The sequence below is a fragment of the Astatotilapia calliptera genome, chromosome 3 (assembly GCF_900246225.1).
Source record: "Astatotilapia calliptera chromosome 3, fAstCal1.2, whole genome shotgun sequence".
NCBI classification, from domain to species: Eukaryota; Metazoa; Chordata; class Actinopteri; order Cichliformes; family Cichlidae; genus Astatotilapia; species Astatotilapia calliptera.
In genome coordinates, this window is record NC_039304.1 from 14321233 (window position 1) to 14342247 (window position 21015).

Below are 21015 nucleotides of genomic sequence, written 5' to 3' on the forward strand. Positions count from 1 at the left end.
TCAGCTCCAAACCCCACCAGGTCATCCTCAGCCAATGGCAAACGCAGCATACTGGCACATCCTTTCTCTGCGGGACCCTGCAGATTTGTCACTTTGACTCCAAGCGCACACAGATTCATTTTGGTGTAAAACGACCTGTCCATGGCCTCCTTCTCAGCAGAAAGCAAGAGATGCTCAAAAACAAAAGCAGAAAGGTCATTGACTCGTGAGGCGAGGCAAACGGAGGGTGAGGAAGTCCCTTTGTTGCAGCTAAACAGAAGGAAAAGGGATTTTAGATGAAATTCTTTCACCGGGCTTGTATGCTTGCAGCTCAGTCTTTCATGTGGGGCTTTTGGTTGTGGTTAGTAGGTGCCTGTTTGTAAGCCAGGACCGTTAGCTATTAGCTAATGCTCCTGTTCAGCACAATTTAAACTGATGTGATCCTATTGGACATAATCATGCAGGACAATGAGCATGTTGAGCTGAAAAACGTCGCTCATGTATGTGATGTGACACGGGTACACATGAGTATACAACTGGCCACCTGCCACTAGCAACACATCAGGTTATAACGAGCTGAAGGAGCTCACAACAATGTAGAAGTTTGTGTGTATGATGATTCAGCAATACATCGCTTCCCTTTGTGCTACCATGACGTTATGATTATTAATACATTGAAAGTAAACCAAAAGTTTCAAATATGCAGTGCTGTGCAAAAGCCAGACTTTTTTCCTTTTTGTGATTTTTTTTTTTTTTTTTTTTTTTTTTTTAAGTCCTTTAGCCTTTCTGAAAATCTTTCAGCGCTTTTCTTGGGACATTCTTTCCTTTTTCTCTCATGTTCAGCCCAGTTTTCGTATCTGACCAATGGTACACCAGAATCAATTTTAAATAGCATCTTTAGGCACTTTGTTCCGAGCAGCCGCTTGCAAAAAATAAAAAATAAAAAAATCATTTGTTCCCATTTCTTTAGTTGAATCTACAAAAAAATGTCAAAGAGAGCACAGTTTGACAGACATAAAATTGTATTTTTGCACCAACAAGATGATTCCCAAAGAGCTATTAAATGAAAAGTTGACATGTGTCCTTAAAAACTTGAGGAAATTGGATAAGTGAAGGACAAAAGAAGAACTATCAAGCCTGAAAAAAAATATAACTACAGCAGATGAAAATGATCTGAAAGTCATGTCCTTGAGAAATATGGGGGGAAATCTAGCAAAGACCTGACAGAGGATGTGAGAGATGCATCGTCCTCTTCAGTGGAGGGACAAAAGGGGCTGAGGTATGCCAGATTACACAGGAGCTTGATTGGAAATCATTGACAACAGTTTTTATGGAGTTCTGAATCCAAATGTGACATTCTTGAATCAAATCATTGATTGCGGCACCGTTAGCTAATGGTGTTAGCTGTGTTAGTTAGCGCTAACTGTGTTAGTTAGCGGTGTTAGCTATTAGCCATTAGCTATACGTTGAGTATCTACAGCCATCTGTAAAATGGCGTTTGGCGCTAACTGTGTTAGTTAGCGGTGTTAGCTATTAGTCAAAGGAGCTTGCAAAGAAAAGCGTCTGGACTTCTTTAAGATGCTTGAAGATGTTTCACCTCTCATCCGAGAAGCTTCTTCAGTTCTAAGGTCAAATGGTGGAAAGTCCCAGATTTAAACCTAGTGGGAGTGACCTCCCACAGAGGGACAAAAGGACCCCCTGATGATCCTCTAATCGCCTGAGCCAAGGTGTGAAACTGGGTGTGGGTCCCAATCAGCCAGAGTTTCGGGTGTGTTCATTGTGAAACCTGGCCCCACCTTATCATACGAATTCCTGAGGTCAGATGGCCCAGGATGTGAGTGGGCGTTAAGGCGTCTGGGAAGGGATCTCAAAACTGGATTATAGATGGCAGAGAGTTGGTGTCGTAAACCACCGCCTCTGTTCAAAGATGGTCGCTCACAGTGGACATAGATGGCTTCTTTCACTCCTCTTTCAAACCATCTGTCCTCTCTGTCCAAAATGTGAACATTGGCATCCTCGAAAGAGTGTCCTTTATCCTTAAGATGCAGATGGACTGCTGAGTCTTGTCCTGTGGAGGTGGCTCTTCTTGACTGAGAACCTTCACAGACATGTTAGCTATTAGCCATTAGCTATACGGTGAGTGTCTACGGCCATCTTTAAAACATGGTGGAGGCTCTGTCATGGTTTGGGGCTCAAAGAAGTGGGAAGTGGGAAGAAGTTCTGATTGGCAACAGCTTCTTTTTTCAGCATTAAATGAGTAAAAGCATACCCGGATAGAAAAGCATACAGCTGAACACTCTCAGTCATGGATTAGCCTCCCCAGAGCCTGAACTTTAACATTATTGAATCATTATCTTCTTCCATTACACAAGTATCATCATGCATTGACACTTGCGGTAGTATTAAATGTTGCAGAACTGCTGTATTGTAATGCTATTGATTGTTATAGTGAGTATTGTGATATTGTGGCATGACTAACTCTGTATTCCCCATTCTCCACAGTATTCAGTGGCAAAACAGGTGACTGTACGATTTGACATATTTAAGCAAGGAAGATTCTTCCCCGAGATTGCTTTTCTTTGTGCGCACCAGATAAAACTCACCTTTGAGGAGCAGCACGATGTAACCGGTGGCAAGATTAATATGAACACAGCACGCTCTCTTATCTCTCCAGTGCTCGAGTATGCCAGCTCATTCAACAGATTTGATTACTCCTCAGTTTACATTTCCCTCACCCCTTCTTGCTTACCTAGCTATCAAGCTGGAGAACTGATGTCGTGCAGAATGCCAAACAGACTGAAGCTGTTTCCAGGTAATGAACAAGAGATGCAGACCCAGGTATTACACAATCGCATAATGTCCCCATTTCAGTCTTTTTGATGGGGGATATGGACGAAGGCCAAAATAATTAGACCCATGCCGACTGTATGCCCGGGTATAAACTCATTGTACACACAGTGGAGTGTAAAGCTCTTTTTTTTTTTTCCTTGGTTTTGTTTGTTTCTCAGTTCCTGTGGCTTTTTCGAAAGGGAAGCATGTTTGTTCAGAGATAAACCAAGGTTGCTGTGCTGTTCCTCCCCCTTATCTCTGATTCATAAGCCAGATGGGTCCTCTTCTTCCTCTACATTCTCCTTCTGCTTGTTTTTTTTTTTTTTTTTTGCCTTGCAATTTGAGTTCTCCGCCTCCTTTTCTTTCTCCCATGTCCAATTTTGAATTTAGCCTTCCATCTTCCATAAAATTCTCCTCCTTTGCTTCCCTCTCCCATTTGATTTTTAACAGTTTCTCTAATCTCTCTTCAGAGCATCAAAAAAATCAAAAAACTATTGATTTGGTGCGTTTTAGAGCGATTCATGGACGCAGAGCCTTCTAAAGCAGCGGGCCCCAACCCCCGTGAGTCATTTGGTACCCGGCCGCGAGAGTGAGACTCGGGTGTGAAATGTATGGTTTTCAGGGTTTTTATCGGTTTTTAGCGTTATTTTGTTATCGTTTTTTACGTTAACTCGGTTTTCCTGGGTCTTTTCACGTGTGTTATGAATAAATCTTATTTTTTTTCGGTACCGGTACTGGTTTTATTTTGTTGTATTCATCCGCGACACCTTAAAGGCCGGTCCGTGAAAATATTGTCGGGCACAAACCGGTCCGTGGCGCAAAAAAGGTTGGGGACCGCTGCTCTAAAGTAATCTGACATATAATACAAGTGAGAAAGAATGAGTGTAATATGTATAGAGGTACATACTATGTTTGCCCAAAGCTCACACATCAAGCTGTTTGTACACAAGGGCAGATAACCAGTGTAGCTGGGGTGGGTGGCGTTGGTAAACTGCATTTCAGTCCAGGGGTCTCAATTGCACTTTATCAAGGATCACTCTACTAATTAGCAGTGTTAGCTCTTTAAATAAGCAGGGCTAAAGCAGCTTGGGGTCGTTTTGTGTGTGTGTGTGTGTGTGTGTGTGTGTGCATCACTCTGCACAAGGTGGAGTGTATTCATAGCAATGTGTCGCACCCTCGCTTAATTGGTTGTTTGAATGTACCCATTTATCCACAGAAGGGTATCTAATTAGGGTCCTTTGACATTAGAAACAGCTTTCCCCAGCTTTGGCAGGGGTGTAGATTTCAGCCAGGCTTCCCATAGCCAGGCTTAATTGACTATTATGATAAGAGTTGGGGGGAATGTGCTCCACGGTGGAGTGGATAGATACCACATGCAGAACGCTCTCTAGCTTTGTTGGGGTTTTTTAATGGATGAGTTTTTTCTGGGGCGGGTCAGCCGGAGTCTGCCTGTCTGTCTGTGGTCAGCCTTTCCACTCAGGATGCTCCACGGCACGCGGGCAAAGCAAAGTGCTTTTATATCCTTTCAGACAGTAAATAAAATAAAAGCCACTGCACCTGTTTTGCATGAGCCTGCATCAACAAACATTGCCTTTAGGATATCTCTGCATTATTAAAGCTACACAGTGTTTGGGAAAGGTCTTCTGCATCTTAAACTCAAAGCTGCTCGAAGCCATGTTTCTATATTAACGATGGATCGCCTGACTCAGTACAATGCACAGAGTGTCAGTGGTGCTGACAAACCCGCGGACGATTATTACCGAGTAGTTCCATGGGGCATTTTCAGCTCATTGCTTTGCTTTTATGGTCTGCAGCTTTAACGTGTCGCTCTTATGAATCTCATTTTTAGCAGCAGGAGGCCGTTGCCTTCAGTGAAAATAAAGGCCTCCGATCACCCCAGCTGTCCAGCAGAAACAGCAGCAAATCAGCAAGCAGCTTCTATTAGCAGGGTCGAAAGGAGAGTGGCTATTGCAGCTACATTCGTCAGCTGGCCAGAAACACGTCTTTTAATATATCTGTTTGCTAGCACCTCCCCGAACCAACCAGTATGTTATTGGTACGGGGAGGTACCAATAACATATTTATGAGGTGATAAATCTGAGTCGGTCTTGTTTTTGGTGCCACCAAGTGGTCCAGAAAACACTATTTTGACCCAAATAACAAACCAATAGTTTTTAAAAAATGCTTCAATTCAACTGTTTGTTTTTTTTTTTGTTTTTTTCACAGAGGATACAGAACACGACAGACACCTTGCTGAATTTAACCGGACGGAATATGACGGACTTCCTGGTCAAGACTTTTGAGAAGTCTGGTAAAACAAGGTAACGTTTATAACTGTGTTTGCTGTTGTGAATGGCGGTGTGTCTATCTTTAGAAGATCAGCAACGGTAACATGAGCAAAAGGTCCTGCACGTCGTGCTGTCGTTCCCATCCTCGTCGTTATGCAGTTATCGTGTTCGAGCAAATCCTGCCTGGCCGCTCTGTGATGCACTTCCCTTAACCTGTCATCTCAGTGCGTGAAACCATAAAGAGCAAACTGTCAGTGAGAGGAATGATTAATTGTAAGCGTTAGGCTGGTGTGTTTGCTCAGCCCTGTTTCATCACGATTCCAGAGCGTGTTGGACATGTACACGTATTTCCTCTGTGCAGTGTGTGCTCGTGCTGTATATGTATAGCACAGGGGTCGGCAACCTGCGGCTCCGGAGCCGCATGCGGCTCTTTAGTCTTTATTTTGCGGCTCCAGGTGGTTTGGGAGAATAAATTAGAAGTAATTAGCTGAAGTGTCTTTTATTTGTGTTTAGTTCTTTTTTTAACTTGTAGTTCTAAATTGGAAGATTATTGTGATTTTGAAATATAAAAACAAAATTATTTCTTCTTTTTTTTTTCATCGCGCAAAATAAGCGTCGCACTAGCAGAAGCCGGTGTACTCGCCGAAACGCCGTGCATATATCGAGACTTTCGACCCCAGGTAGGCCAATTATGGATCTTCGGATCCACATTATGTCGGCAGCTGTTCCCCACCGTGAACTATGTTAAAAACAAACACCGCTCACGCCTCACAGACGACAGCTTACAGTCCTGCGTGAAGATGAAAGTGACTTCGTACCACGGCAGACCCGCTGCTTTTCAGCATCTCTTTATCGACCACTTTTCACACACGGTTGCTGTACGCAGACAGCCGGCTGTAGCTTTTCTGCTCACAGCCCGACAACACAACAGCATAGACGGCACAGACGTTAAGGCGGCGAGGCGTGATTGCGGGTGCCGCTCAGGTGCGTCCGCCTCCCCTGCAGCGGCGCTGCAGACCACGCCCCGCCACACACATTAACCAGGTAAAATACATATTTAGGCATAATTTTGCAAATGTATATTTTTCATTTTTCAGCAGCATAGTGCTTTTTTCTAATTACTTTTTAAAAGTCAGGTCAAGGCTCCAAAAGCCCAAAGGCGATATAAGGGTGGCGGCTCACAACAGTTTTTGTTTGCTGGATCATTTTAGTTCAGCTGGGTGTCTTTCCTTTTGTTATATTTCTTTAAGAGTTCAAAATGTGTTAATTACATAAATAAAATGTAATTTTCTCTGTAGCACTTCATGGATTTCATAAGCAACACACCTTAGTTGCTCTGTGGATTCTTTTAAAAAGCAGTTAAAAACGTTTCTGTTCAAACAAGCTTTTTGTTGATCTACATATTTTATATTCTTTACATTATTTACATTTGATCTGTTAAACTGTGTATAATTTCTATTGATTGTATCGTTTATTTTAATATTTGTGTACAGCGCTTTGTGATGTCTGTCTGTGAAAAGCACTTAATAAATAAACTTTACTTACTTACTTTAGTTGTTCACACAAAGCATAAAGGTAAAAAAACAATATATACAGTGTTATCTTCATTTTAGATTTTAAAAAGTATTTGCGGCTCCCAGTGTTTTCTTTTGCGTGGAAACCGGGTCCAAGTGGCTCTTTGGGTGTTAAAGGTTGCTGACCCCTGGTCTAGCATATGCGGCGCGAGCGCAAGAATGCACATCCACGTGTGTGTGTGCCCAGGGGTGTAAACGTGAGGGGTGTATTGAAATTGTCAACTTGCTGTGAGCCTGGAAAAAGCGATAAATTGAAGCATCATTTTCATCTGCAATTTTGGAAAGCTGATAAAAAAGCTCTTCCTTCAGGGCAGAGAAAAAATTGATGGACAGAGTCCAGATGGAGCTTCTAAGGCAGGGGTGTGAAACACAAGGCCTGGGGGCCAGAATCTAGCCGGCAAAGATTCCAATCCGGCCCACTGGACAGCTTTGGGAAATGTGATGTAGGGCATGAATTTGGAACTTTTTATAGACTTTTTACTATGTTTTCATAGGGTTTTCCTGCTGGTAAAGAGCTCCCTTAGGGCCATTCATATACACCAAACTAATTGAGTAAGCAATTATAATAAATAAATTATAGTTACAATTTACGATTTACTGTTGAAATCTGCTTTTTTCCCAAATGGTCCCACAGTTGAAAAGCTTAGATTTCTTAGAATTTAAGTCCAAAGAGTCACACTGACAAATGTCTTTCCTTTGCTACAGCAGCATTTCTTTATCACGTTGACAAACTCTTAAAATTGCACTTCTTTATTGTTTCTACTTCTTTAGATATTTAGATAAATGCGAGTTAAACTTCTTTACACTGACAGGCCGTTTACACTCATCCAGCCAACGATGTAAAATGAGTTTGACATCCCTGATCTAAGCGGTCGATTTGCCTTTAATTTGTTGGAGATAGTGGCTCATTTCCAGATTCCACATTGGAATTGATACCAATATTTATCATATAAACTTCGGTGAACTTGAAAAAAATAGTTGTGAACGCAGCTTGGAGTGCTTTAATATGGCCTGTAACATGCTAATGAGCAAGCAGCATTGGCGTGACTCTGAGGGGGAGCCACAGCCGCAGGTCCCATCATCACAATGTTATATCACAAGCTGACCTCGAAAAGGTTTCACTTAAAAGTAATTTCACGTAGTCATTTTCCGGGGCGCCTCTGTAGCCTTAATAGTAAGGATGCAAACCGAGCAACCGAATCGTCCCCGATTTCACTGTCGGCTGAGTGGACCCTCCAGCCTTACTCCCCCACCCTCACTTCCTGTCTATCACCACCGCTGCGCTCAGATGAAGGCGTCTATACCAAACTAATACAAATGTTATAAGCAGCGATGCGATTGTCTGTTTTATTGGATCGTATTAAGCCCGTATGTCTAATGAATGTTTCTTAGGCAATAACTTGTGACACGAGCAGAGTAATAATAGTGTTTCACATTTCTCCTATGCCCCTGATATAATGAGGACCTAAAAAAAAAGCGAGACAGAAATAGTGTTGTGAAAGCTCAGGGTGAAAAAACCGCATGTAGTAATTACAGTGTGTGTGTGATCATGCTGTTGGGGGGGGATGTGCTGAGGCTTCCCTATATGTGTGTGAGTTAATTCATGTGTGATTACCATGATAACTGCACATGAGGTCTTAGCTGATTTGTTGATTTATTTGCACAGGCATGAAAGTAGATGCCTTTAAAGAGAGAGAGAGTGTGTGTGCGTGCATTTCTGATTACTTTCCTGACACTGCAGGTACGGAGGGATCTCCGTCGGAGCAATCAACTCTCAAGTTCGTGTGACGGAGGCAGCAATCACGGATACATTCAGAGATCTAAAAGGCCTATTCAGTTCAGCTCAGGTATGTGATAAATATTGGCATTCACAAAGTCAAACTTGTTGACACCACTGGATTATTTGAATTTCTTTTATGGTGTAGAAAAGTAGTACAATGTAGTGCAAGGCCAGAAGTTGTACTGTTGGAAAATATCCCATGGGCATCTACAAAGACACACAAAACCTTGAAATTCGTTTTTTTTTTTTTTCCATCTTTCTGTTCCTGCACCACATACTGTACATTAAAATGATGGCAACAAGAAAAGACCAGCCTCAGATCAGCAGTGTGATGATACCTGAAATGTCTTTGAAAAAGAGGAAATTTGTTGCACTATTTGTTTATCCTTTGTAAGAGCATTACAGGCATGGCTCAAGGTCACGTGAGTCTGGTCTGCAACTTTGCTCTAGAGTCAGTTATCCACCCAAATATTACAGGCATTGCCATGAAATCTTCCAGGCAGACCCCCCCCATGCTGACTCCTGTTAACATTCTGTATTTTGAAACCAAGTGTCTGCAGCATCGGACGCTTTACCACAGACATTGTACCTAGAAGCCTTTGAAAATCCTCATATAATAATATAACATAACATTATAATATAATATAAGCACATTCTAACTGTACTATCACACTTTATTTAGTAGTACATTAATGAGGCGCAACAAGCTGTGGCCTACTTTGTATCAATTTAGACAAACTTGTAAAAAGCACCATAAAAACACTAGTCTACTACACCTCACACAGAAATTGACTTTATTCAAGCTCCACAGCAGCGTCAACACAGACATAGCACCACACATCCCAAACAGCAAAGTGATTTTAATTCCCAATAAAGCTTGCAATATATGACTAAATGAAATACCCAGTAACTAACAAGTGCAAACGTGGATACATTTGTTATTATTGTGCATTAAAACTGTGTGACCTGTTGCATGCTGACTTGAGTTCACAGTGCAGTTTTCTTGTTATAAGCAATAACTGACCCTCTTATAAAGTACAGCTGTGTTAACAAAAGACCCTTTAAATATGTTTCCTTCAAGCGCACCATTTAAATTTCTAATAAAGTATATAATCATATAATTGGATCTCACATTGTTCTAGGTAGTGCACTACTACTGATTAGGCCTTAATTTAAATGTAAGGTAGCTAATTAGGATATGAGCGTGTTTATTTACCGTCTAATAAAGAACATTTTCATCCTAGTTGTGTTTCGCTTGATTCAAAACAAGTTTTATTACATTCAACATAAACCGATTCACGACAGATTCTTCTAAATTTCTACTTTTTAATCTACTGTCATAATCAGGATATTTAACATGTCCAGCAGGTTGATTTATAACTAAAACGCTTCAAAGCTACTCCCAACACTGCTTCCAGGTTCTCCTTGAACCTTTATCAGTGTAAAAAGTGCCACAGCCGTCTTTGTATAAACATTGCTTCGGTGCTCATTCATCTATAGAAATGACAAATAAATAAACTGCAAGCCATCATCAGCGTCGTGTTACGACCCAGCGCTAAATGTTTGTAGCAGTTTTGTGAGTGAAGAGGCTGCTCTCCCTCCTGTCAAGGCTGCGGCTCGCCGCTTTTATTTTGACTGCGCCGCTCCTAATTGGAGCGTTGAGTTCTTTATTCAGACAGCTTTGTATCTTGGATACCGGTGATGTCACTCGCGGTGGACTTTTGGACTCCGCTGATTTCTCGAACAATTGAGAGAGAGAGGACCGAATTCAAAAGGAAGGAGGAGGTTTAATTCCTTCAGATCCATTTTGTTGAGTGTCCATGGCAACAAGCTGCTATTGTCTGAGCGCCGCTGTGAATAAATCGAAAAATCTTGTGCACAAGATCGCACAATCCGGCAAATCCGCTCCCCATACCGCATTACTTAACCTTCTTATTAATGAAGTTCATTCAGTTTCAGGGTTTTCTTTTCTGTATTCTTTAACTTCTTCCATTCAGTCTGCTCAGTGCCTGCATCAGGATTCAAACTCTTAGGAATGTGTAGTGTTTTCTTAAAATTCATGCCCACTCACTTGTCACCTCCCCGTGCCTCTCCCTCTGTCTCGCTCCCTCAGAGTCTGTCGTTAACATTTTAAATTTTGGACGTTCAAACTACACCGTCGCTTTGCCCCCGGGGGTCTCCGGTCTCATCCCTCACCGAGGCTCTCTCCTCTTCTCTCCCCAGAACCTCGACGCTAATGTGACTTTAATTTGTGCAGCAGCGATGATGTAACTCTAATGGCCGGGCATTAGCCGTCCCAGCTCTGCATTCCTTGTTATTAAAGTGCTACACTGTCCTTGGGAAATGTCTGCTTCTCTTCTGCTGCCCCTGCTGCTGCTCTGCAGGCGTTGCGACGTGAGACTCTTAACTGGAAGTAACGTGTTTTTGCACTCGCAGCCACCTGCGCCAACTGGGAAGTGGGCTTTGAAATTTCTGTTTCATTGCATTTTCTATGTCTAGCAGGTAGAAAATGGAGCTCTGAGAAGCAGGAGGCGGTGGGAATGGAAAGAACAAGAGAGGCTGTGCGGTGGGAAGTGTATAATTAAGAACCCCCACCCTCCCCCCGCCTCAGAGGAGCCACTGTTTCATGTAGATAGCGTTAATGATACGCAGCTCCCCGAAATGCTTGCGTAACCCATTTTTATTATTTAAATTATTCACAGGAACAAGCCCCTTAATTTAATAAACTGTAAACTTCTCCCCGGCAGATTCCTGGAACACACACATATTAACACACTTGCCACACAGGCCGTTTGACCGCTGAACTACGCGGGCCGATTTTGGAAAAATCGCCGCACACTCGAGTGGCTTTATTGCCGCGTCGTGAGCCACTGCACCGATGGGGTCCTCTGGCCAAACCAGCCTTGTCATTGTCCTTGAGCGGGGGAGAGTTTGTCAAGGATTAGACGCGGCCAGCCGCTGGCAGGCACACTTCTCATCCCGTCCTCAGTGACGGCTAATCCTCAGGACGGCTTCCTATTTGGAGCCACTTGGCACAACTCAAACCCGAGTGAAGGGAAAACAGGAAACACGGGCAGAGGTCGCCCGTGCTGCTGCTTTAGGACGAAAGCAGAAGACTTGTTCTCCGCCTCGAGTACGAATAAGTAATGAGCTGGAACAGAGGGGGATGTTATTTAGCGCTCTCCTCTTATTTCAGGGTGCATTGCTGAAATGATGTGTAAACACTGTGTTTAGGCGCAGATGTTTCCAGATGTTTCTAAAGCCAGCCACAAGGTGCTAAACAATTGGATGAGTTTTGAACAGAGAGAAAAAAAAAGAAAGAGGCACAGTATGATCTCCTCGGCCCGTTGTCCTCAGGTAACCGTCTGAGCCGAGCGGCTGGAGAGATCTCTTTTCTCTCTTTCCCCCCCCCCCCCTTCCCACTCCCACTCTCTCTGTTTCGCTGCAGACAGCCACTCACACCTGAGCACCTTCCTGCATTCTCGGGATGTCTTTCTTGATTTTTCTCCTCTTATTTTTCCCCGCCGCCCCGCCCCTCGCTCTCCAGTTGTCACCTTCACTTTGCCTCCGTAAACCTCTCCTCCTCACTCCGTGCCACGTTCGCTGCCCCTCCTCTTCCACAGCCCCTCTGATGAAGGCAGAAGTCCAACAGGAGGTCCATTTGCATTTATATCACACATGTAATGTGCTCAGTAGTCTTATGGCCGGGGCCGAACAGCATGGTATCAACACGACACTTTGGGAATGGCACGCCTGTCATCTCGAGCCCTCATCCCAAGGCTCATTTCACATGAAACATGAGTGCAGCAGAGGAGATTTTAATGCAACCTGTCCGGGCTACCATTGCTCTCCCTCCCTCCCATTTTCATCACCTCACCACAAAGCCCGGCTGACACTCTGAAAATCATCCCTGTGCTTGTGTTTTATTTGCGACTAAACCCTCTCCCACCCCCTTAAAGCCGATTGGTTCATTTGGTATGTAGGCTGCTTGCGTGAACTGTGAATCTTTGTGTCATGCCCACCCCCTGCCATCTTTTACAATTATTTTACATAATTTAATAAAGCAGTAATGTCGAAAAGAGGGGGGGAAAAAAAGTAACAAGAACAACAAGGGGACACCCCCAACCTTAACCCCACCCCCTCCACCGCCACCCCTCAAGTCGGAGGAAAATAAATGGTTCAGCACACCCCCAAAAGGCTCCCTGGAAATCCTGATTCTCATGTCTCTCTCTCCCTTCTCCCTCATGTTTTTGCATTTCAAAGAGCAGCGGTGGTCTTCCGAGTGTGTCCAATTAAGTCTCCCAACTCATTTCTTATTTCTTGTTTTCCTCTTCATTAGGATAACGTGACTGATCAGCTCTACCAAAGCGCTGAGACGCTGCTCAAGAACCTGGGAACCAGGGACAACGTCAAGGTATTGTTGTGAATGTACATTACACCGAACACGGGATGAACGTTTAGCGACCGCAGAGGTGAAATCAGCCTCGTGCGGTGCAAAAACAGGCTACAGAGGCAGCGAATACCCAAACACAAGGCCACCAACTCATCTATCTCACTCAAGCCAAATGCTTGATATAGAATTGTGATGCTTTAACTGCATAATGAGCCTCATTGTGGGTTAAGACCTGTATAACTGAATTTAAATCAAAAGCAGACAGTGCTATAAATAATTTAGCAGCTACATCCTGGTGATTTAGTCTCTAACTAAACTAAAGAAAAAAATGTGATCACTTGTTGCTATTCTGAAGCCTTTCTGTTCTGCTGTGCTAAACATAAAAAAACCCACAAAAAAACCTGCTAACCCAAACTTGAGCTTTCCAAGCGGCGATAAATGAATTTGTGTTTCCATTTTCCATCTGGTAATGAATTAAAAAGGAGTCTTGAAGTAAGTAAGCGCGCTCTGCGAGTTGAGTACATTTGTGTTTAATGCTGAAATACTGCTGAAGCTGTCCTATAAAAGTGTCTCACACTTATATTTCTCATTCTGAGGGAAGAAAATTTGCTTCTCCCCCAGAAGCACTTTGATGCTTAAAGTAGTTTCAGAAGTGGAAATGTGGCTTGCCATCATATCTTACATATTTTTCGCTCTATCACCCTCATGTATTTAGCAGACAGGCTTAGCTTACGATCTGTTATCTTGCATACATCAAATGGTATTTTAGCTGTAGACCTTTCAGAAACTGCTGGATGGGAGGAAAAAAACAAAAAACAAAAAGAACAAAACAGAAAATAATATCTATTTTTGTCGATCTCCTCTTGTGAGATACAAGAAGAAGAAAGGAGAACACAGCAGCAAGCAGACAGAAAGAAACGTGTGTGTGTGTGTGTGTGTGTGTGTGTGTGTGTGTGTGTGTGTGTGTGTGTGTGTGTGTGTGTGTGTGTGTGTGTGTGTGTGTGTTTCTCCACGTCCTCCTCTGTGATGCGGTGCTATGTTGGGCTGACACTCAAACACCATCCACTCTTAATTAGCGCTGCACTATCAGCAGGGAGCTCTCCCTCTCACTCCAACTCTCTTTCATCCATTCTTTTTCTTCTACAAGCAGCCTCAAACTCAGGGAATCACTTACAGTAGAAACAGAAGGCACGCTCAGAAATACAGGACAGGAAATAGCGTTGGGAATGTGCATCAGTAGCAATAATGTACCGTACATCTCACTGTGCACGCGTGCTGCACAAAGATCTGAAGGACCAACACTGTCTCATCAATGTGCTTATTAGACTACTGAGTTCAGATGCCAGAGTCGTACACAAGGTGCCCTGTGATGCACTGACAGGCCGGTGAGAGGTAACCACTTTATTCTAGAGACTTACAGTACTGTGCAAAAGTCTTGAGCCACCCCATAATTCTTTCTTATAGTTCTCTTAAAACAATAGTCCTCCCAACTTTTTGAAGGTTTTTTCTTTTTAGACATTGGCTGCTTTTTCACTCACTGTAAGTCCAGTCTTATCTGACCATTATTGGTTTAAGCCACTTAACACTGACCTATGAATCATTCAAGCATCAAAAATGCACCTAACTGAAGGAAGGAATCAGTGTTGTGACTTTATATACTGTTTTACTAGAAGCCTGTAAAACAAACAAACATATTCTTTCAATTTCTTTAGTCCAATATATGAAAGAAATTGCAAAAAAACAAACAACTTTTACAAGATCTGCGCTGAAAGTCAGTGATACAGAGATAAAACAGTGAGTGTCTACAGCCATCTGTAAAACACGGTGGAGGCTCTGTCATGATTTGGGATGCATTTTAATCAGTGATGTTGGGGATCTAGTCAAAATCGATGGAAATATGAAAGTACCATCAGATTTGATCCGCAATGCAACACCATCTGGAAATGACCATCTGTCGTTGATTGGAAATGGCTTGACAATAGCATGATCCCACACACACACAGTGCTAATGCCGTAAAAGCAGACCTGCCAACATCCAAAGAAGAGCTTTGGATGTGCTTCAAGAAGCCCGGAGATCTATTCCTGAAGATTACTTCAAGAAATGACAAGAAAGCTGCCTCAGAGAGTTCAGACTGTGTCAAAGAATAAAGGCAGTCATGCCAGATACTGACTTTCAATGTGTGTTTTCACATTTCAATAAATTTCCTGCTAAATGTTCCAATTTTCTATGAAAATATAAAGAAATGATGGGTGGCTAAAAACATTTGCACAGCACTATACTCGCTGCATTAGGAGGCTGTAGCAGAGCTCATGATAGTCAGCCCAGAGATTATGACTCACATCCCTTTGGGACCTTTTTGTTTTGCTCTTTTTATTGACTGAAAGAATAAAAAGCCGTTTTTTGTCTTTTTACTCACGCTTCTAGAGTTTCACACAAGGAACTCTGCACGTTACCGTGCACTAATGCCACAACCTGCTGCGCCAGGCTCCACATCTGAAGTGCACCTCGTGCATAAAGCGAGCCACATCAGCAGCTTGGATAAGCAGCATTAATTGACGCCCCGCTAATGAGATCCGGATAGTAGTAAATCCGTAAATGACACAGACAACTCTTTACAGTGGTGATATTTGCCCTTTCTTCTGTTACGCTAAAGTGTTCACACTGTGTTTGCTTTCTGGTACTTTTGTTGGTGTCACGTTGATGCTAAAACACACCCAGCAGACAGATTCTGCCCTGATCTTTTATTCACTACCTCACTGGGTAGTTAATTTCTCCCTTTTCCAAAGAAAGCCACCTCAGAATTAAGAGGGCACATCCTTCATCACTGACCTGTTCCACAGTTTTAAAAAAAGTAAAGATTAGAATTGAATCTTCACTTCTCCACGTCATCTCTCGGTTATCTCTCCCTTCATAACCTGCCTGTTTTATTTTATTTTTCCTATTATTTGTCCACGAGTCTTACCTGATGTAGTTGCTAGGAGACATGGGAAGCAAATGCAAACCCCTCTACATGCTGTTCTCTGTACCAATTGTCTGTTCTACTGCAGGTGTGGTTCTACAACCAGCTGCGGCACGCCGTGGCGTCCTTCTTTAGCGTGGCCAACAACGGCATCCTGAGAGGAAATCTGCCAGCGGGACAGGACCCGCGCCAGTACGGCATCTCCGTCACCAATCACCCCCTCAACCTCAGCAAAGAGCAGCTCGCCAGTGCGGCCATGTGAGTCATCGGGCAAAAAAACAGGGGTTAAAGCTTTCTTCTTAACCTCTATTAAGTTTTTGTTTGGGTCCATATTAGGAACAGGGCTTCTCAAATACTGAATAGTACATCATTTGGTTAGTATAACTGTCCAGAAAGGTAGTGTAGTGTTAGTACCTCACAAGAAGAGTAAAAATGTTCTGCATTTGAACTTGCTGAACTTTGTAGAGTTTGCATGTTCAAGTCCAAAAAAATAAAATCAACAACTCACGCACATGGAGTAAAACTGTGACTCCACATTACCTTTAGATGTGGATGTGAGCCTGAGCCTTGGTTTGACTTCAAGCACAAGCTACTAACGGTATACTGGGAGAAAAGCCCCTAGCCTGCAGTTTTCTCCCAGCCTTTTGACGCGCGCAGCTACGACGATGCATTTTCTCGTGTTTGAAAGAGCCGCTTTTTAATTTTCTGACACTGCATTATGAGATGCAGAAGAAAGAGACTGATGCTGACCGGGGAACCGCGACAGATAAGGCAAAGAGAGAGAGGGAGAGAGGAATGAAGTGAGGGGGAAGAAAAACAGCATAGACTGAGGGAAAGCAGATGAGTGGGAGACAATAAAGTAGACAGCAGAGAACAGACAGACAGATAAATGAGGGATCGCTTCGAGTGTGCGTAGATTTGGAGGCCCATGGGAGTTCCTCACGAGGGTGTACCATTCCCTCCCCGCATGCTTTATCTTAGGGCGGATTTCTATGAGAGCTGGAGATTAATGACGTGCTAAATCATAATATATTGGCTCATACCATTCGGATATAATTGCTTTCTGTGTACGGCTCTGTGTTGTGTTCACAGCTAGTGTCTTTGAGCTGGATTGTATCCCGTAATGTCATCAATTTCCCGTTTGCGGTCCTCAGTGTGAGCGGCACATCTACTGTAAAGTAGTTAGATTACGTCCCTCTGCAGCACATCATCATACAGTGCCACGACCACAGCTCAGTAACTGCATTTCCATTCCACTTTCCCCCCGCTGCTCCAGCTCTCTCCCTCGGTCAGGTGTTTATGTGGTGATCAGGTGCTGACGACAGGCCTGAGTTAGAGAGGGGAAGACAGCGCCGTGGTTAGGGATAATTACGATATCCTGTAGGTTCAGGATGAGCCTCTTCTGCTCTCTCTAGCAGCCCGTGCAGAGCGTGAAGACTGCAATTTATGAACTGAGATTTTCAGATTGCCTCGGACACTCCTTCACCGCTGAATAAGAGCGGACATTGTAGGAGAGGAAAGGGCTATGGCTTCTAGAGCACCTGACTCAGCACAATTTGAAGCTCCACTTATCGAAATGTATATTTTATGACTATGGATCAGATGGCAGCGTGCGATACGAAAGTTTTTTTTATATTTACAAACTGTAAACAGATCTTATAAAGTGGCAGCATGTAGCATCGGTAAGCTAGCAGACAGAGAGTTGTGCACATTAAAATCGAACTGAAGCGAGTAAATATTGTACTTATGTTCATTTGGTAGCCAAAAGCACACCTCTTTTTTAACTCAGAGCGGTTTTTAAGGGGGGTTTAGACTTTACAGTTACAGTACTGTGCAAAACTCTTGAGCCACCCCTCTTACACATGCAATACAGCACATTTCTCCCTGTTTCCCTTCCTTACGCACAACTTCTTCACAGCTTTCCTTCCAATAAGCCCATTTCTGTTGAACAGTAGATGAATCAGCTGATGTCTCTTAGGTCCTGTGTCTGGTCTTTGCTGTATATTTTTTTCACTGTTTCTTAAGGACATTGCTTTTAGATACTGCACATCTGCTGTAAGTAGTTTTTAGATTTTCCACTTCCTCTTTTTGTCCTCCACTTGTCCTATTTCCACACTTTTTAGGAATAGCCTAGTTGGTGCAAAAATACAATTTTGGGCCTGTCAAGTGTGTTATCTTTGTAATTTTTCATAATCTCAGCTACAGAAATGTGAACAAATGTTGAACAACAAATGTTTTCTGCCCTGAAAATGGTCAAGTACAAGGACTGAATATGAGTGAAAAAGAAGCCAATGGCAATGTCCAAAGAAAAACTCGGAGAAAGACCAGTTAATTGCAGCGAGCCAAAAAAGCCACAGTCACCAAAGGCCAAAAAAAGTATCCCGCCCATCCTGTCAAAATATTCTGAAATGCACCAACCTCGGCCTTAAATGAATCCCTGTCACTGACACTTCCACAATGTTATGGTGAGACCGCAGCTAAACCTGCAATTTCGATAATAATTCATCCCCATTGACTTGCTCCCTTGCTAGCTTTTGGACACCAGTATTTCACTGCACCGTCTAATTTGAAGTGACACTCCCCTCTAGTGTACTTCACAGCCTATTTCAATGCAAGCGATGTCATGAGCCACAAAATTGTGAAGGGCTGCGCAGGTGGAAAGAAAGTCGACGCTTACACCCACAGAAATTACCACTTCATTCCCACAAGGTCTCCGTGCTTTATCTCGCATCGGCACAGAAATGGAGCCTCCCGAAATGTCAGCGTTGGCACCGTTTCATTATTGCATTGCTTCTTAATTGCTGGGGAACATCAATTTGGCAACTGACAAAAATGTCTCATCTTGCCGCGCTTTTGAATTTGATGTGTAATTTATTTGCAATCAACGAATTATGACACTTTCTGTTCTTGCTGCTGTGCAAAAGTATACTATTGATAACGTGCACATCACACAGCTTACCCTATGATTGTCTCTGGAGCTCTCTACCTGCATGTTGCTTTATAATAGAAATAATGACCGGAGTGTTGTACAGCCAATTTGTTATCTTGTGTTTTTAGCATCTTTTCAGCATAACAATCCCCTGCAGCCACTCTAAATAAAATAATAATAATAATGAAAACTTAAGGAAGGCAACACAAACTATAAAGCTTTACTCCCACTGCACATCTTCCCTGCACTTGCATTAGTAGTTAATTAGCAGATTGCTTGTCCTCTTTTCACAGCAATTAACCACCTTCAAGCATTCAGCCTGCGATCATTCACAGCTTTGTCCCCTACATTACCTCCCCACCCAAACAGAGCACGCAGCCCTTGAAAACTGCTAGAAATGTGGGCTGGCACGCACTGCTGTTAATGATTTCATATTTACGTGTTCTAATTGCGCCTGGTTGGCGATGATAAATATGGACATGTAGCCACGCAGGGTAACTTATTTCATATGCTAATTAAGCAGCGGGAAGACTCGTGAAAGATTATCAGGAGGCAAGGGGTGAGGATTTGGGAGGGTTGTGGGGGCAGTTGGGGTGGTCAGAGTCACAGATCGCAGTTTTATCCAATGCTAAATGAGCAGACGCAGTAAAGGACACTTCCAAAGGTAGCGTGGCATAAATAAAGACGCACGGCAGGGGAAATTTGAGAGATTTGTGTGTGACACGGATATTGTTGCGGATGAATAAGTCTTCTAAGATTTTAGGATGTGCTGTTGGACAAGCTGGAAAGAGACAAAAAGGAGCCCTAAACGTGTCGTAGTTTCAGAAGGCCGGTGACATTTAAAAGCTTCTTTTTTAAAAATTCTATCAGGTACAAACAGCAATCAGTCAGTGCTGTAAAAGCTAGGCTAATGTAGACATCAATACTAACAAGAACATTGAAACGTTAGTTATCTGACTTATTTTTGCAGGTGTAGCGGAATTAGTTTAAATGCATCGTTGCCTAGTGTTAAATTTGATTATGTCTTAATTACAGGAAATGAGCCAAAAGTTGTTTTGACATTGTTTCAAGTGTCATCAGGCTCATTTCCTGATAACAGACCTGCTGATTTTTAACAGAAACTCTTAAAACTGGTTTTATACACACAAAAGACTGAATTTCTCCCACAGGACAGTCCGGACTCTTCCACGGCTGTTCTTTATTGTCACTGATGTCACAGCAGTGATGGCCTTGTGAATGATATTAGAGGTAGTAAATAGTGCGTTCTCATGAAAATAGAAAACCAAGTGCGCCCATATTCCCCAAGAAGTACATTAAAATACAGTGAATACCTCATAAGGATGGAAAACCGAAGGTTCATGGACTGCAGTTCTGTATTTCATAAAGTCTGTTATTATATGTGTTATATCTCTCATACTGCAGTTCATGTGGATGATTTTATCCAAAGCACCTTACAGGCCCCGGGGACTTACTCCGTAGCTTTGAAAACCTAGTAGGTGCCACAGACTGATAAAAGATGGACGTAGCAAAAATGTGATGTGAATCAGAAAGTACCCAACACCTCAGTTACACTGAAGTAAAAATAGGATGGGAACCTTCTTGTGATTAGGGAAAATTTGTGGTTGCCCAGTGAATGCACTGACTTTTGTTGCCATCGGAGGTAGATTGCAAGTAGTTGGGATGTCCAGAGGTTGTGCCAGCAACACTGATTACACAGGTCACCTGGTGGGAGGAAACTTGTCTCCAAACTGTCACAGTCTGTCTCAGTTTAGCAAATAAGTGGAAGTTGCTTTGAAGATGGCAACTGACTGCGAGTGGTCACAGACATTTCAAAAGCAGGGATCGTGACATTCTGCTGCACGGCAACATCTGTTTTTCCCCAGTGTGACTGCAGCATTACACCTACATTCTTTCTAATGGCCAGCAGGGGGCGATTTCTCTCAATGCAAAATAATTTTGGGTTCTATAGAAATCTGTTGGAAAACGACCCTTTGGACTGTGACCTCGGTATACAGGGAGTGCAGAATTATTAGGCAAATGAGTATTTTGTCCACATCATCCTCTTCATGCATGTTGTCTTACTCCAAGCTGTATAGGCTCGAAAGCCTACTACCAATTAAGCATATTAGGTGATGTGCATCTCTGTAATGAGAAGGGGTGTGGTCTAATGACATCAACACCCTATATCAGGTGTGCATAATTATTAGGCAACGTCCTTTCCTTTGGCAAAATGGGTCAAAAGAAGGACTTGACAGGCTCAGAAAAGTCAAAAGTAGTGAGATA

General features: G+C 42.9%; 1 protein-coding gene across 2 annotated transcripts in view; it reads left to right on the forward strand.

The window, feature by feature from the left end:
* The window catches only part of LOC113018657 (ATP-binding cassette sub-family A member 1), a 183481-nt gene that overhangs the window by 108885 nt on the left and 53581 nt on the right, over positions 1 to 21015 (forward strand). For both annotated transcript variants that reach the window (XM_026161949.1, XM_026161950.1), the window contains 4 exons: positions 5035 to 5129; positions 8412 to 8517; positions 12790 to 12864; positions 15892 to 16061. In XM_026161949.1, coding sequence (XP_026017734.1) covers positions 5035 to 5129; positions 8412 to 8517; positions 12790 to 12864; positions 15892 to 16061 — 446 coding nt within the window. The remainder of the gene's footprint in view (positions 1 to 5034; positions 5130 to 8411; positions 8518 to 12789; positions 12865 to 15891; positions 16062 to 21015) is intronic.